General features: G+C 38.5%; 1 protein-coding gene across 3 annotated transcripts in view; it reads right to left on the reverse strand.

Moving 5' to 3' along the window:
* NSF (N-ethylmaleimide sensitive factor, vesicle fusing ATPase) overlaps positions 1–17409 on the reverse strand; it is an 84361-nt gene that overhangs the window by 51823 nt on the left and 15129 nt on the right. For all 3 annotated transcript variants that reach the window (XM_083377917.1, XM_083377918.1, XM_083377916.1), the window contains exons 5-7: positions 7443–7609; positions 5976–6083; positions 4421–4496 (exon numbers count right to left, since the gene is read on the reverse strand). In XM_083377917.1, coding sequence (XP_083234043.1) covers positions 4421–4496; positions 5976–6083; positions 7443–7609 — 351 coding nt within the window. The remainder of the gene's footprint in view (positions 1–4420; positions 4497–5975; positions 6084–7442; positions 7610–17409) is intronic.

A 17409-nucleotide genomic window follows, 5' to 3' on the forward strand; every position in this document is an offset into this window, starting at 1 on the left:
ACTTTGGTTATGAGGGGCTGTATAAATTGACAGGAAGGAAAGTACGGAGGCTTGAAGCCATATATCCTGGAATCAAAAGTGTCTGTGTGGGGGGGGGGAGGATTATGTCCTTAGTTTAGTCTAGATTCTGAGAAAAAAATGTTCACTGCTATCACTCTTGTCTATGAAAGCAGTGCGGGGGGGGGGGTTAGGGAAATTCATTAGAAGAATTAAGCTAAATGGTTAATTTTTAATTACAGGGCTCTAGTATTTTATGTTATTTCCAAAGGAGCAGCAAAATTAACCACTCAGCTTTTCCAATTTATTTTTCTTATTCGATACTGCCACATTCTGGCCATGAGTGGTATTTGAAACTCTGACAGCAAAATAATTGTGGTTTTTCTTTCATTCCACAATACATATTTTATTAACAATCAAATCCCAGAAGCATTCTCTAATCTGAAAAAAAGCAATTATAATATAGCAAATGAAAACACAATTAGTAGATCTAGCAAAGCAATGCAAGTTTCTGCTAAACAAAGTAGATAATTTTCAAAAATATCACAAATTGATTTAAAAGATTGTCATATAACAAGAGATGACAAGACTGAACATCGACATCTTAGGAACTAAAATGGACAGGAATGGATGAATTTAACTCAGATGACCATCAGGTATACTACTGCAGGCAAGAATCCCTCAGAAGAAATGGAGTAGCCTTCATAGTCAATAAAAGAATAGGAAAAGCAATACTGGGATACAATCCCCAAAATGACAATGATCTCAGTGCGAATTCAAGGGAAACCTTTCAATATCACAGTAGTCCAAGTCCATGCCCCAACCACTGGTGCTAAAGAGGATGAAATTGACCAGTTCTAAGAAGAGCTACAGCACCTTATAGAATTAACACCAAAAAAATGATGTCCTTATCATCATGGGGGTTTGGAATGCTAAAGTAGGAAACCAAAAGATAACCAGAATAACAGGCAAATTTGGCCTTGGAGTACAAAATGAAGCAAGGCACAGGCTGATAGAATTTTGTCAAGAGAATATGATGGTCATAGCAAACACTCTTTTCCAACAACCCAAGAGACGGCTCTACACATGGACATCACCAGACGGCCAACACAGAAATCAGATTGACTATGTGCTCTGCAACCAAAGATGGAGAAGCTCTATACAGTCAGTAAAAACAAGACCAGGAGCTGACTGTGACTCAGATCATGAGCTTCTCGTTGCAAAATTTAGGCTTAAATTGAAGAAAGTAGGGAAAAGTGCTAGGCCACTCAGATATGAACTAAATCATATCCCTGATGAATACACAGTAGAGGTGACAAATAGATTTAAGGAATTAGATCTGATGGACAGAGTTCCTGAAGAATTATGGATGGAGGTTCGCAATATTGTACAAGAGATAGCAACTAAAACCATCCCAAATGCAAGAAAGCAAAATGGCTGTCTGAGGAAGCTTTGCAAATAGCTGAGGAAAGAAGAGAAATGAAAGGCAAGGGAGAAAGGGAAAGATACACTCAATTGAATGCAGAATTCCAGAGAATAGCTAGAAGAGATAAAAATGCCTTCTTAAATGAACAGTGCAAAGAAATAGAAGAAAACAATAGAATAGGGAGGACCAGAGATCTGTTCAAGAAAATTGGAGATATGAAGGGAACGTTTCATGCAAAGATGGGCATGATAAAGTAACAAAATGGCAGGGACCTAACAGAGGCAGAAGAGATTAAGAAGAGGTGGCAAAACTACATAGAGGAACTATACAAGAACGAGCTTAACATCCCAGATAACCACGATTGGGTGATCACTGACCCCGAGCAAGACATCCTAGAATGTCAAGTGAAATGGGCCTTAGGAAATCTGAGCAACAACAATATTCCAGCTGAGCTATTCAAAATCTTAAAAGACGATGCAGTAAAAGTGCTACACTCAATTTGCCAGAAAGTTTGGAAAACTCAACAGTGGCCACAGGATTGGAAAAGGTCAGTTTACATTCTGATTCCAAAGAAAGGCAATGCCAAAGAATATTCAAACTATCGCACCATTGCTCTCATTTCACATGCTAGTAATGTTATGCTTAAAATCCTACAAGCTAGACTCCAGCAGTATGTGGATCGAGAACTACCAGAAGTACTGGCAGGATTTCAAAGAGGCAGAGGAACTAGAGATCAAATTGCCAACATTCGCTGGATCATGGAGAAAGCTAGGGAGTTCCAGAAAAACACCTGCTTCCGCTTCATTGACTATGCTACAGCCTTTGATTGTGTGGATCATAACAAACTGTGGCAAGTCCTTAAAGAGATGGGAGTAGCAAACCATCTTCTCTCTTGAAAAACCTATATGCAGTTCAAGAAGCAACAGTGAGAACTGATTTGAACCACTGATTGGTTCAAAATTGGGAAAGAAGTCTGGCAAGGATGTATACTGTGACCTTGCCTATTTAACTTATATGCAGAGCATATCATGAGAAAGGCAGGGCTAGATGAATCAAAAGTTGGAATTAAGTTTGCTGGGAGAAATATCAACAACCTAAGATATGCAGATGATACCACTATAATGGCAGAAAGTGAAGAGGAACTAGAGCCTTTTGGTGCAGGTGAAGAAGGAGAGTGCAAAAGTGGGCTTGAAACTCAACATTAAGGAAACCAAGGTCATGGCATCTGGCCCTCTCAATTCCTGGAAATAGATGGGGAAGAAATGGAGGTAGTGACAGATTTTATTTTCCTGGGCTCCAAGATCACTGCAAATGGGGACTGCAGCCAAGAAATTAAAAGACGCTTGCTCCTGGGGAGGAAAGCTATGGCAAATCTAGACAGCATACTAAAAAGCAGAGACGTCACCCTACCAACAAAAATGCGTATAGTCAAGGCCATGGTTTTCCCAGTTGCAATGGGAAGTTGAAACTCAAATACTTTGGCCACGTAATGAGAAGGAAGGTCTCACTGGAGAAGAGCCTAATGCTGGCAAAGATTGAGGGCAAGAGAAGAAGGAGATGACAGAGAATGAGGTAGCTGGATGGAGTCACTGAAGCAGTAGGCATGAGCTTAAATGGACTCCAGAAGATGGTAGAGGACAGGAAGGCCTGGAGGAACATTGTCCACGAGGTCGTGATGGGTCAGACATACAACTAATAACAACATATAACATTTATCATGCTATACAACATATAACACGGAATCATAAAAACATCTATAGACCATTCACAGACACTGAAAAAATCCTTTAAAGGAACTCTCTTATCAACATAAAATGTCAGAACAGTGGCAGATCTATATTATCAGCCTTTTATTCTAGGCATGGCATATTGCATATAATAAATCCAAAAGTTAGAGAATTTCCCACATCCAATTGAAAACAATAAAATGAAGAAAATCCCTTATTTTTCAATCAGTTTCTATAGACTGACTTTCCCAAGAGTGATGTAGCTTTGGTCATCTCAAAAAGCAGCAGAGAAAGGAATTGTCTATCCAAAATGTAATATAATAGTTAAGGAGTTAGACCAAGTTGAGAAACCTGGATTCCTCATTCAGCCAGGCAGACTCACTGATCTAGGGCAATCATTGTTTCTCAGCCCACCATCCATAGTAGGTTTGCTGGGAAGACAAGATTAGAGATATATGGTACCTTGAAGTAAAAAGTGAGATATGCACAGATCTTAAATATCACTGTCATGGATTCTAAGAGGCCCCCTCAGAATGAATACAATTCTCCATGGTCAACAGAGATGCTGAACAAGAACAATCAGCAGCATAACATACAAGTCAGTATATATGTGAAGAAAATTATATTTAACAAATGCATTTTAATATCTACTTCCAATAGTGTTTTTGTTTTTGCCAACTTTCCTCCTAATGCATCTCTTTAATATGCACATTTTTAGATATTCTTACTATATTTATTGGAAAAGAGTACATTTCTAAGAGGCAGTTTAAAAATGAATTAAATATATTTAACCACCACTCACTGAGCTAAGAAAGGTATCTATAATTTGAACATGCCAATGGAAGTGGGTTTACTTTCTCATGATCTGGTTATAGGATCCTTGATTATTAACTAGGTAATACCTCTCCTTATAATTCTGGCTTCTGAAAAGCTTTTTTCCATGCTTCTTTTAAATGCTCAAAAACTGTAATTTTCCTTTGCATCTAGTGATTCCCATCTCTTTTCTATATTCTTGTTTTTTTTTAAACTGAGATGTCATTAGTATCTTTGATTAAAGAATAGTGCCCTCAGGAAACTGAAGCATCTGATGAAGTTTGGTAGCTCCTAAAAGCTTATCCCCTTTAATAACATTCGTTAGTCAGAAAAAATGAACTAGACTTCTTCTAGTACTAAGTCCATGTAAATGGGGAGACAGACTAGTTAAAAATGGATTAATAACTTTTGTGATTTCTGGTTGGAATGCAAAATTATTTCTCATCATTAGACTTACCAATAAGAGTAAGAGAAGAACTCTCAGCCTTCTCAAATGCAACTTGACTATTTCCCACAACAAGACCTATTTCAATCTGAGCATGGAAACAAAATACACAAATAAAAAAAATCCTTTAAGAATAATGACATTTTCAATATTTCCCACTGAGATGCAGAAGGCAAGAAACAAATTGGCAAACAGCCGAATATAAAGTTATATCAATCCATCTGGCATTCTGCCTTCACACTATTTTCAGCTGCATGTGTCAAAGGAGGCTAATTTGTGATTATCTGCTCCCTGCTCAAACTATGAAAACAGGAAGAGGATTAGGCATCTAAGGTTCTAAAAAGGAAAACAGCGCAGAAGGTAGGTGCAGAAAACACCATCACTAAAACCAGGAAATGACACAGGTGGGAATAGAATAGTTCTAATATAAGAATGAACATAATAAAGTAAACAAAATTTGCCATATTTATATATGACAATTTAAAACTGATTTAATGAGGGAAAATGTTACTTTAAGACATTAGACACTATTGATATACACTTGGCACTTAGGATTTGAACTTGATTTCTAGAAGTTTTGCTGAACCATATGCTGTTTTTAAATTGTTTTCTGTATTATTTCTTCAACTTCTCAAGGTTGGTTTGATTTTCATTGATTATGACATTCTCCTACTCTTAAGAACTAGGATTATGATAGCTTTGCATACTTGGTTTTATGAAAAATTAGTGCAATTCACTGAATAATAAAACTATAATGCTTTTCCTCCCTTTAAAAATTAAAAATCAAGAAATTACTTTATTTGGGAATGTGCCTTTTGTTTAGACTTCTGATGATTTAGGAGATATGGTAATGACATCCCTGAATCAGGAGGATCTGAAATCTGCAGTTCATTTTTAATCTTTTTTGGGGGAACGGGGTTTCTTAACATACCAGCATGTTTTGAAAGAAAATCAAGTTTTCAAAGACTGCAATTTTTCTGCCATATTTCAAGAGATGTGGCCTTAGAGCAGACATGTCAAACACAAGGCCCGGGGGCCGGATCTGGCCCGCGAAGTGGTTTCATGTGGCCCGCGAAGCCATCCTGGAAACAGTGAGGGAACGGCCCCCACTGCCTTGGCCCTGGCCCAGAGACCCTCCTCCTGCCAGAGACCATCAGATCTGTCCCACTCCTGCCCAGGCCCCCATAGGCACCCTTGATGCCAACGATGTAGAGCTGGCCACGCCCACCCAGTAGGCCATACGCACTCTAGCCACGCCCACCCAGTAGGCCACGCCCACCCTGGCCATACCCACCCGGCTCCCTGAGGGCAACCGCAATGCTGATGTGGCCCTCAATGAAATTGAGTTTGACACCCCTGCCTTAGAGAATGCTAGGAATCCCTCAAGCTGCTGCTTGCTCAATCAAATGATATATTCCGATACCATTAATATAAGAATGGCCAAAATATCTCCAATAAATCCACAAAGAGTGCCCGTTCCCAAATTCTGGGCCTTGAATGAGTTTTCATGTCATGATCTATTATTTTATGTCTTAAAACTGCATGCATATACAATTATGCAACTTACCTTCTGTTTTTTACCTGTGGCAGAATCTCCTTTAAGAATACTAGGATCCATAGCTTCAATGTCCTTGACCAACAAGCCAAAAAGTTTTTCATTAAAGTTAAATACGAGCTGCCAGGAGTAAAGAAAAATGCACATTAAGATAATATAACAGGACAGACAACTAAAGTTCCACATACAAAATTAGGTGATATGGTTTATCCTAGATATCAGAAGGTACATGCTATGAAGTTTAAGCCCTCTGCTGATCTGCAAATTTAGAGTAAAAGTACAGATAGTCCTCGACTTACAATAGTTCATTTAGTGACCATTTAAAATTCAACAGCACTGGAAAATGTGACATGACCATTTTCACACCTACAAATGTTGCAATATCCCCATAGTCATGTGAACATAATCCAGACACTTGGCAACTGACTCATATTTATGATGGTTGCAGTGTCCTGGGATATGTGATCCTTTTTATGACCTTTTTACGAGCAAGGTCAATGGGAAAGCCAGATTCACTTAACAAACATGCTATTAACTAAACAACTGCAGTGATTCACTTAACAACTATGGCACAAAAGTTTGTAAAACGGGGAAAAATTCACTTAACAAATATTTCACTTAGCAACAGAAATTTTGGGTTCAATTGTGGTTGTAAGTTAAAGTCAAAGTCAATTTACTTATGTAAATTGAACTATAGGTTACTGAAAATCACATCCCTGAGTAAGAGTCTCTTCATGTCTCATTTAATCATTATCAGCTTATATCCTATATCATACAGTCTATCTATTATTCATCCATCTTTATTATTAGTTGTTATGGGTAGAGGAAAAAAACCCACTGTTGATGATATTATAGTCCAGAATTAAGAAAACATGTGAAGAAACACTCCAATCATTCTTCATGCTCATTGGGAACTTTGGAAGTACTGCAATCCCGCGACTGCATCTGGAAGGCAGTATTTCTCACTTACAAACCCAATATCAATTATACACTATTTACTTCTATTCTACATTACTTTGTACCTTGGGTACAAAGCCAGCTAAGTCACTTTCTCTCAGCCCTATGTTATCTAATGGTTACAATAAACATATAGCTTGTCTTATACCATCCCTATACTGGTCAGTCATTTCTGCTCTGACAAATATGGCAAAAGATTCTAGCAAGCAGAGGTCTTCTCCAACAAATGTTCCAGAATACCATGGATTACTTGAAATATTCTGGTTGTATAAATAACTCATTATATCAATCATCATTTTTAAATGTTGTCCTTTAAAATGTTGCCTACATCTAGGCATCAAAAGCCTCAAATAATCCCCAAAAGTTTGTAGCCTGCAAAAACATATATGCTTACAGATAGCCTTTTCTTATTTGCAATATAAAAGAAAGTGCAATTTATCATTCATAATTATTTGGTATCAAATATAAATGACACTACTGAGTGAGAAACACACAAATGTGCAAAACCATTGGAGCACAAACCTGCTGTCCAATTGTAAATACTTGGTTATTGAATTGCTGGATGAACTCTGCTGCCATTTTGTCTGAGTCATAGGGATTTGAGTCAATATTTTTCTTCTGCAGGAAGTCTATCTCAATAGTCATAGTGCCAATACACTGCTTGGTCTTATCAAAGTTATACAAAGAAACTGTGAGAAAAGAAAAACATTTTTCAACCATGATTTCTTTCAGAAGAACTTTGTGTCCAAAGAAAATAAAAAGCATAATTACTCATTTAATGAAAAACATGGCTATTATGAATTGTTCATAATACAATGTACTTCTAATGCATCTGTTTATTTATTTGTTTCCTTGTTTATTGCTATTGCACTTAGAAATGACTAGAAGGGGATACAAATTTTAATTCTAAAATAAATATATGAGCAAAAATGTCTTTTTGAGAAGAAATACATTTTGTTATCATTTTGTGTGAATTTTAAGGACTCTGTAGTTACCTACAATCTTTTTATCCCCTTGAATCATTTATGATTGCTTAATTTCTTTTTTACTTAACAGCTTTCTAAATGCCATCTTAAAATGGTTAATCAGGTATTCTGGCATAATGTCATCTGTTCAGGCATAATGTAAAAACAAATAGTATGAAAATCTAGATGGCTTCTACTTGGAAGAACAAACTCTTCCAAGCAAAAAAAAAAAAAGATAGTAATTACTCTGAGTTATGTTTTATTATTTATTTTTCAACACGGATAAAACTATTAACACTGATGTGAATAAGCTGAGAACTACAAAACATTATTTTAATAATTTCAGAGACAAAACTAATTGAGCTCATACACTAGATTTAATTCCTTTTTGTTTTTACCTGTCCATATTTTTCTCACAAAATAATAAAGGTTCTTTTTAGTTAAGAAAAAGAGTATTTTTCATAAAAGACTATCAATACTTAGTAATGCATATCTTTAAAGTCATGATTATCCACAAAACAGCCTATATCAAATTATGCTATTACATGATCACTGGTACTGGAACTCAGGGCTTGGAAATTAAGACGAGGGTTTTAGCTAAATAAACCAGAGGGCCTCCAGCCCAACAGTATTAGGTAGCTATCTTTTATTGTCTAAAGCAAAGATAAATATTTTGAGTTACATTCCTTATGATGCCTGACCACTTCTATGCTGGAGAATTTAAACTGTATAAAACATTTGGAAAACATCAAGGTACCTATTATTTATGCAAAGGTATAAAATAATTATATCTAGAATCTAAATTATTGTTTTATTAAAAACTAATTAATGTTACAAATTATGTTTAACAATAATCACATTTTTAAAAAATGGAGACCAAATCATGGAACCCACACATGATTCACAGAAATATAACCAAATACTTCTTTGCATGGCCCATTGTTTCCTACCATCTACAATACCAGTAGATAAATTAGTTGGAAAACACAATAAATTTTTCATTTCTGGTTAAACACCATCTGACTTTCATTCCTAAACAAAAAGAGTCTATCACTAGGACTACTCACTGTGTCACAAAATATTTTTAATGTGGAATTATAAAATGTATGGAACAAAATGGTCAAATCTGCCCTGAGAGTCATTGTTGGAAAATAAACATAATGATAATCAAAATACCCTTCTATAATGTGTCATGGACTGTTGTTTCCTCGAAACCAAACATCTAATTTATACATAAACTTCCTGTAAAACAACAGGCTATTGTTTGGTTGATTTGACAATTTTATTTTAAAATATAACTTCAAATGCAATTAATAAAAAAGCAGTTTTTTAATATTTGTTTTTATTGAGCTTGACTCAGCCTTTCATTTTTCTGACATTGGTAAAATGAGTACCCAGATTATTGGGGGCAATAGCTGATTTTATAAACAATTCAAGAGTGTACTGTACGGCACTATAGAGCAGTATATAAATCTAAGGGCTATTGCTATTAAAAAAGATTTATAAGCTATATAAAACTGAACAGGAATTTTCAAGGTAACTTTTAATTAGCACTATATGTAAAAATAAACACATCAAATTTAACTATTAAAAATCAATAATTAACCAAGGCAATCAAAATGACAAAGAACATCAAACAGAATAATTATGTGCTTCTAAATGATTTTGTATAGTCTAATATATCAGACAAAATCTAATATTTTAAAGTCTTAGATTACAAGAACCCAAACTCGATGTAGAAGTCCACATGCAGAATTTTAATTCGCAAAGTATTTTCCAAATTAAACCTAATTCTGTATCAAGTTTATTTTTTAACCTCAATCTATCATTTTTTATGAAAGGAATAATATATTATTTCTAGTAAAAAGCATAGAAGACCCTGGCAAATTACATTTCCTCTAAGGCAAACATGTCAAACACAAGGCCCGGGGGCCAGATCCGGCCCGTGAAGTGGTTTCATGCGGCCCACAAAGCCATCCTGGAAACAGAGGGAATGGCCCCCACTGCCTTGGCCCTGGCCCAGAGACCCTCCTTCTGTCAGAGACCCTCAGATCTGTCCCACTCCTGCCCAGGCCCCCATACGCACCCTTAATGCGAACGATGTAGAGCTGGCCATGCCCACCCAGTAGGCCATACGCACTTTAACCACACCCACCCAGGCCACACCCACCCGGCCCCCTCAGGGCAACCGCAATGCTGATGCGGCCCTCAATGAAATTGAGTTTGACACCCCTGCTCTAAGGTATGCATGCTATTCATAAAACTGACCCATGTTTATAAAGTTGATCATAAACAAAATTAATTATAAATAGTAGTAATATATTCAGTCATTATAAAATTCTAAGCTTGGAACTCACTGGGAATCCTGAACAAGCTCATTGCTTCTGTTGAACTGCTGCAGCAAGGATTGCCTGGCCTTGGCCAATACAGAATAAGCACCAGAAGAAGACCAACAAAAGCTCCTGCCTAGTGCTGTGCTGACACCCAAGTGACTCTCATTGCAGCAGTTAGGCCAAGGCAGCGAGTTTGTACCTTTTGCCTTGGCAGCAGGTAGGTAGTAGTTTCCCGACTTTTCTGTTATAGCAAACTTGCTCCTGAACCCAGACATACATAAGTACCCCTCTCTAAAAAAAGATATACACGAAGTCCTCGACTTACAACAGTTTGTTTAGTTACTGTTCGAAGTTACAAAAGAACTGAAAAAAACATATGGCCATTTTTCACACTTACAAGCAATGCAGCATTCCCATAGTCACATGATCAAAATTCAGACAGTTGGCAACTCACATATTTAGGATGGTTGGCATCATGTGATCAACAATTGCGACCTTCTGACAAGCGAAATCAATGGGGAAGCCTCATTCACTTAACAACCATGTTACTAACTTAACAACTTGTTACTAACTTAACAAGAGCCTTGGTGGAGCAGTGGGCTAAGTCTATATATGTGTTGAACAAACAGTTTTGCAAGTGTCTTTGCATTAGGAATTTTTGTGCAGGGAATAAAATGTACTTGTTTAGAGAATAAGTCCATTACAACCCAAATGACTGTGTTGCCACTACTCTCAGGCAATTCCACAATAAAATGCATGGAGATCTACTTCCAAGTGCTGAGGGGGTTGCTACTGGTTGCAGTAATCCAGGTGACTTTTCTTGTAGACTTTTTGCTGAGGCGCAGATTGGGCAGCTGCCCACAGAACTTTCAATGTCTTTCTTGATCGAAGGCCACCAGAATTGTCTTTTAACTAAGTGCAATGTTTTTACAAACCCAAAATGGCCTGCAGATTTTGAGTCATGGCACAGTTGCATGAATTTTAGTCTCGAGCTTTTGGGTATGTACAATTTTCCTCCCACCCATGGTAGTCCATCAGTGATGCTGCATAAGTTTTTATGGCTCAGGAGCCATTCATCGGTTTCTACAGCCTTTTTGAATTCGATGCCTGCTTCATTTGCTAAAGGTTTTTGGAGTTTGGTTGTGCTCGCATAGTGACTTGTGCTACCAGCTGTTTTTCTGGCATCAGAGGCTTTGATACATTATTTCGAATACTGTTGTATTGTGGCATTCAGGACAATGCGTTGACTAGAAAGTTTTTTTCCCCCAGGAGGTGTTTTAACATGAAGCTGAATCAGTGGAAGTGCTAGGAGTTAATTTCCAGGGTGTTTTAAGTACTTCCAGATTCTTGTGGTCGGTCCACACCTGGAAAGGAATTTTGCTCCCCTCTAGGAAGTGCCACCAAGTGAGGAGAGCCCATTCCATTGCATATGCCTCTTTTCCCAGATCGCCCAGCTCTGTTCCATCTTCGTGAGTTTTCTGGTTATGTATACACAGGGCTGTGATGTCCCCTCTTAGTTTTCTTGCAAGAGTACAGCCCCTACAGCCACATTGCTGGCATTTGCCTGAATCACAAAAGGTTTGTCAGTGTCGGGATGTCTTAGTACCAGTCCTACGGAAAAAAGGTTTTTAAGTCTCTCGAATGTGGCTTGACATTCCACTGTCCATTTTAATGGTTGGCTCGGCTTGGGCTTTCCTTTCCCTTTGGTTTTTAGTAAGTTCGTAATTGGCAACACTATTTGGGCAGAGGGAATGAACTGCCAATAGAAGTTGGTGAAACCAAGGAAACTTTGCAATTGCTTCCGGGTGCGGGCTGGAGACCATTCTAATACAGCTCGGACCTTCTTGGGGTCCATTTCTATGCCATTTGGTGATATACGATATCCTAGTCAATTTTATCCTTATGGAACTTGCACTTGGACAGTTTGGCACAAAGGTGAGCCACCCGTAGTTTGTTTAGTACTGCTCTGACCAATCTGACATATTCATCCATAGACTCAGTGAATATAAGGATGTCATCAAGATAATCGAGTAACCCTTTGTACAGGTACTCCCTTAATACATCATTTATTAACTGCATAAATATTACGGGCGCTCCTTGTAACCCAAAAGGGAGAACCCAAAATTGGTAACACCCTAAGGAGCAATTGAATGCTGTCTTCCATTCGTCCCCCTCCTTTATTCTGATTCGGTAGTAAGCTTCCCTTAAGTCCAGCTTTGTGAAAATCTTCCCTTTCGATAGGTGGGACAACATGTCTTGCATGAGGGACAGAGGGTACAGATTGCTTTCACTTATTGCATTTAAAGCTCTATAGTCTATGCAAAGGTGAAGAGTCCCATCCTTTTTCTCTTGGAATAGTACAGGGGCAGTTGTTTTGGACTTTGCCGGCTGGATAAAACCCCTTTCTAAATTTTTATCTATGAACTTGAATTTCCTCCAATTCTTGCATGCTTATAGAGTATAATCTAGGTTTGAGGAGTTTTGTGGCTGGTCGGATTTCTATCGCGCAGTCTTCGGGCCGGTGAGGTGGCAGTTCATTGGACCTCTCCTCGCTGAACACTTCAGCCAGGTCCCTATACTCCTCTGGTATTTCGGGTAGCTCCTCCCCCCCACAGTGCGGCTTTCTTGGATGGGTTTTCCCTGATTGGGGGCTGAGCTGATGCTTTGGTTGATTCCCCTTTCGGGAATCTGAGTTCCACCATTCTCCAGTCTATTTGTGGGTTCCACTTGGTCAGCCACGCCATGCCCAGAATTATGGGGCATTCCATACTAGGGGTTACCATAAATGTTATAGTCTCTATGTGGTCCCCTACAGTGAGTTGAACTGGTAGCGTTGCTAGGGAGGCAGGCGCCCCCCATGCTATGGACCCATCTAACTGACCGAAAGAGATCGGTTTCTTCAGCCTCCTCACCAGAATTCCTAAGTTCCCCACTAACATTGGGCTTATGAGGCAGCGAGTGCAACCAGGTCAATGCCCTGACTTCCACTGCTTCGGGCATGCCAGTTTTACTGTGTGGGTGAGTGGTGCAATGGGTCCACTTACCAGGGGTTTGTCCTCAGAGTTGTCGTCGGACAAATTGGACATTCCTCCCGTGTTGGTCAGAATTCCCTTTCCTCATGGAGACAGGGAACTCAATGACCTCTGTGCCTTTCATGGCCATCTCCTTTGGCTTCACTAGTATCTTCCCAGGTTTTCCAGCTGGAACCCGGTCAGTTTTTCTAGTAGGGGTGCATGAGCAGCATTCGGCGGCGCGGTGCCCTTCCTTCCCGCATTTGAAGCATCATGAAGTCCTCTTTGGGCAGATTGTTGTTTTGCAGACTCACAGGGGGACTCCGATGGCGACTTCCCCCACTATCTCCCCCCTTGGCATTGTCTCTTTGCCAGGTCGATCTCTGCTTCTTCAGCTAGGACATGCCATTCTTGCAACCAATGAGGGTCCCCCCAAGGGAGGCAGGCATCGTAGAGGTTGTAGTTTAATCCATCCTTGAAATGACTGCGCAGAATGTCTTCTGGCCAATTCAGCTTGCTGGCCAGAGCTCGGAACTCCTTGGTATATTCTGCCACTAGCTGTCTGCCCTGTTTCACCATCTTTATTCGCTTGCAGGCTTTCCGGTCAGCTAAGGGGTCTTTGAAGCGACGCCTGAGGGAAGCCATGAATTGATTAAAATTTAGCAGCTCTGGTGCATCTGCATCATGGAGGTCTACGACCCAGTCCGCTGTGATGCCATCCAGGGCTACTTGTACAATGTGGATCCTGGCCCGGTTGCTTGGGATATTGTGGCCTTATTCCTTCATGTAATTTAGCACCTGAGGCAACAAGAAACCCAGGCGCCATCCAGAGGTGGGAACGTATGGATGGATAAGTGTCTTTTCTTCCGCTTGTGCCATCACCCTTCTCTGTCTGCAGTGGCTGCTCGATGAGGGGTGGTTGCAGCATCGGCGACCGCTGTAGTCTCCATGTTGCCTTCAGAGGGGTCTGGAATCTCAGGTTCGGTTTCCCCGTTAGCCCTCTCGGTGAATCCCAGGAGAATGGTGCCCGGTAGGGTTCTCTCATGGAGTCGAGAGCTATTTTCATCATGCTGATTGCCTGTTTCAACAATAGGCTGTATTGCATAGGTCGGTCTTCCTCGTCTTCGCTAAAACGGAGGGATGTCTCCATCTCTACCTTGTTTGATGACTGCCCTGTCTAAGTATCATCTTCCTGGTCTTCTTGTCCCAATCCTCCTTCTTCCTGATGCCCATCGATCACCTGGGCTTATGGCTGCATTCTGTGACTGCTTCCTCTTCCGAGGTGCTCAAGGATCTGGAGCTAGAGTATTTGCAGGGGTCTGCTTGGCAGGAGGATTCCCCGCCCCATTGCAGGCCCTCTCTCTCAATTCTGTTGTCTGACATACTTTGCCAAGTCCCCCAGTAAGGGTCTTCCTTCTGGGCTGTTTCTGCAGATCCTGTCTGATGCCAGGGCCCACTTCAAAACCTCATCCTAAGAAAGCAGAACTCATGGAAGCAGTTTCTTCCAAAATGAAATTTTACTAGGAGAAGCTGATGGCAGGCATAATAGACTGGATCTGAGAGTTTCCCCGCTCAGATCAATAGATTAAAAGAGTCCCAAGCAAACCCCACAATAGTTCAGCCAGTCAGTTCAAATGAGCCAACCCCCAGGTGTTAAGTCCATTTGGGGAAAAACCTGATAACACCAGTCTGTCTCAGGCTCATAGCGGTATTTGTTGGGTTTTCGCACCTTCCCTTCCGAAACAGGAGATAAGCCAGATGCCCGTAGGTGCATTCCTTTCTTCCTCCTTCAAGATGACATCAAGGGGGAGACAGTTCGAAGAGTATGTATGCAGAGACAGCGAAAGAGTTACACTGTAGTGCTAGAGAATACAGAGGCAGCCCGCAGCAGTTTCTCCCCTCCCTTCCAGGAGCATGGCAGAACCCAGAAAATAGAAAGAATATAATTAGAAAAAGGCCTTTAATGAAATATGGGTTCTGACACCATGTGAAAAAATATCCAGAAGACAAGTCTTCACCTTTTTGAAGGGGGCAATATGCTGACATTTGTAGACTGTTCAGAAAGTCCAAGTGTGGTCATAAGTTGAGGACTGTCTGTATGAACATACCAATTTTAAAATATCTATACCAACATTCTCTGAACATAATATTCACACTAAATTTTATATTTATCTCCCTGTGCTATTATATTATGGTATATAAATCATGGACTTATTCTATTTCTCAGTTATAAGTACAAGTTACAAATAAGCATCAACAGATGTTCTGACTATTCAGTCAAATATATGTGTTCCTACTTTTTGTGTAATTCCAGTTATTTTAAAATTCTGAACCATTAAGGCATTTCTGACCATTGCCTCAAAAATTTTCATCTTTATTAAATCTTGCAATCAATATGAATTATTTCTCCACTAATCACTTTTTGCATTTTGTAAACATTTAATATTGAAGTAAAAGGTAATAAGGCCAGAGTAAATTATCTATATTAATTATATATTGTTACATGCTATTTTTAGTGACTGAGTAATCTCTTATAAAGTAACACCTATATTTGCATGCAACCAAAAATAATTATGTAAACATTCTCTATGGCAAAATGATTCAGTCTGTAATCCAAGTTAAACTTTTGGTTCCATAACAAACTTTATTATCAATATGATTTAATACAAAAAGTCCATATTTTTCTTTCACATCTTGCATTCTAAATTTAAACCTCAAATTTTTTTAGTTATTTGTCACTTTATTTTTCAACTCTTATTGGTAATATTTGAAATAAAACATTGATCCTAGGTGAAATGTTCATTTTTACTACTGGTATTCTTTCTAAGCAGGACAAGTTTAATTTTTTTCTCTTATGATTCCTGTCATAAGTTTGTAATTATTTCTGAATAAATTTGGATATTTTTAAAAATTTATCAATAGAAAAGATAAAATGCTTTTTGTAACTAAGACCAACGAATATCAATTTTGAATTAAGTTTTATGAACAAATAGATGGATTATTTTTCTAAAGGATATTTAGGTCTCCATGTATCTAAGGGAAAATTGCAAAGACATGTAGTCTAGAACAGCAGCCCCCAACCTTTTGGGCACCAGGGACCGTGGAGAGAGATTTTTCCAAGGACTGGGGTGGTGGTGGATTTGCATGTTGCCTGCATCCCACAGATGGGGCTTCGTTTGTTTACATGGCCTGGTTTCTGGCATGCCACAGACCGGGAGAGTTGGGAACCCCCAGTCTAAAATACTTTTCTTGTTCATACAACTCCTTTTGTAAGAAGCAGAGTTATAAATATTTTAAGAGAAATATTACTATGGTATCTCCAAGAATCTGCATGCGTCTCACTGTAATTTTCATAAGATTTCGCTTCATTATTTTTTCAAGCATAAAGAGAAGCAACTGCAATTTTCCCTTGTTCAATGGACCTATCTGTTTCATTATGCATGTATTTTCCAAATTCCCTGCTAAGTTTCTGATTCAATGCATTTTTTCCTGTCTACTAGGGCCCACAAATTTTTGATCTCTATATATTCAAGCAAATTAACATTGTCTTTTTTAAAAATATACATTTTTATTAGACATGTATCTGTAGTTTCCTTTTTAATTTCCAAACATATTTTCCCTTTCACTTTGTTTTTTTAGTTCATTAATATTTGTTGACAATATTTTAATTTAATCCATGGTGTCGGCTATTAATTGCATTTATGAAAGAACAGCTACTGCTTGATCCAATATTTGATCTGTCTGAATTTCTTCAGCTTATTTTATTAATGTCTTCTAGTATTGCTACAATTTATAAAAACCTTCAGATGAAATTAAGAAGCCCATTTGCATCTGTTCTCTATCTTTCTTGGAGTTGTCAAAAATCTCATATCTCTTTGCCTTCTCTCCAATGATATCTGATAAAATCTCTTATATGTCCAAGCTTTAAAAAATGCTACACCTTATTAAAGTCAGCATTGCACCAAAATTTCCTTTAGTGAATATACACAGTAAGTTTCTTCTATATATTGTCCATGAGTTTATTCTGTAGATTTTTCAAATTTATGATGATTCATCTTCATTCAGAATCATTGAGAGGTAACATGCAAGTTTAAATTATCACCATTATCATCAATATCATCTAGAACAATCTATTTTTTAAATAGAAGTTCCACTTCTCTTTCTAAATTATGACTTTTCA

This window comes from Vipera ursinii, assembly GCF_947247035.1.
Source record: "Vipera ursinii genome assembly, chromosome: Z".
Taxonomy (NCBI): Eukaryota; Metazoa; Chordata; class Lepidosauria; order Squamata; family Viperidae; genus Vipera; species Vipera ursinii.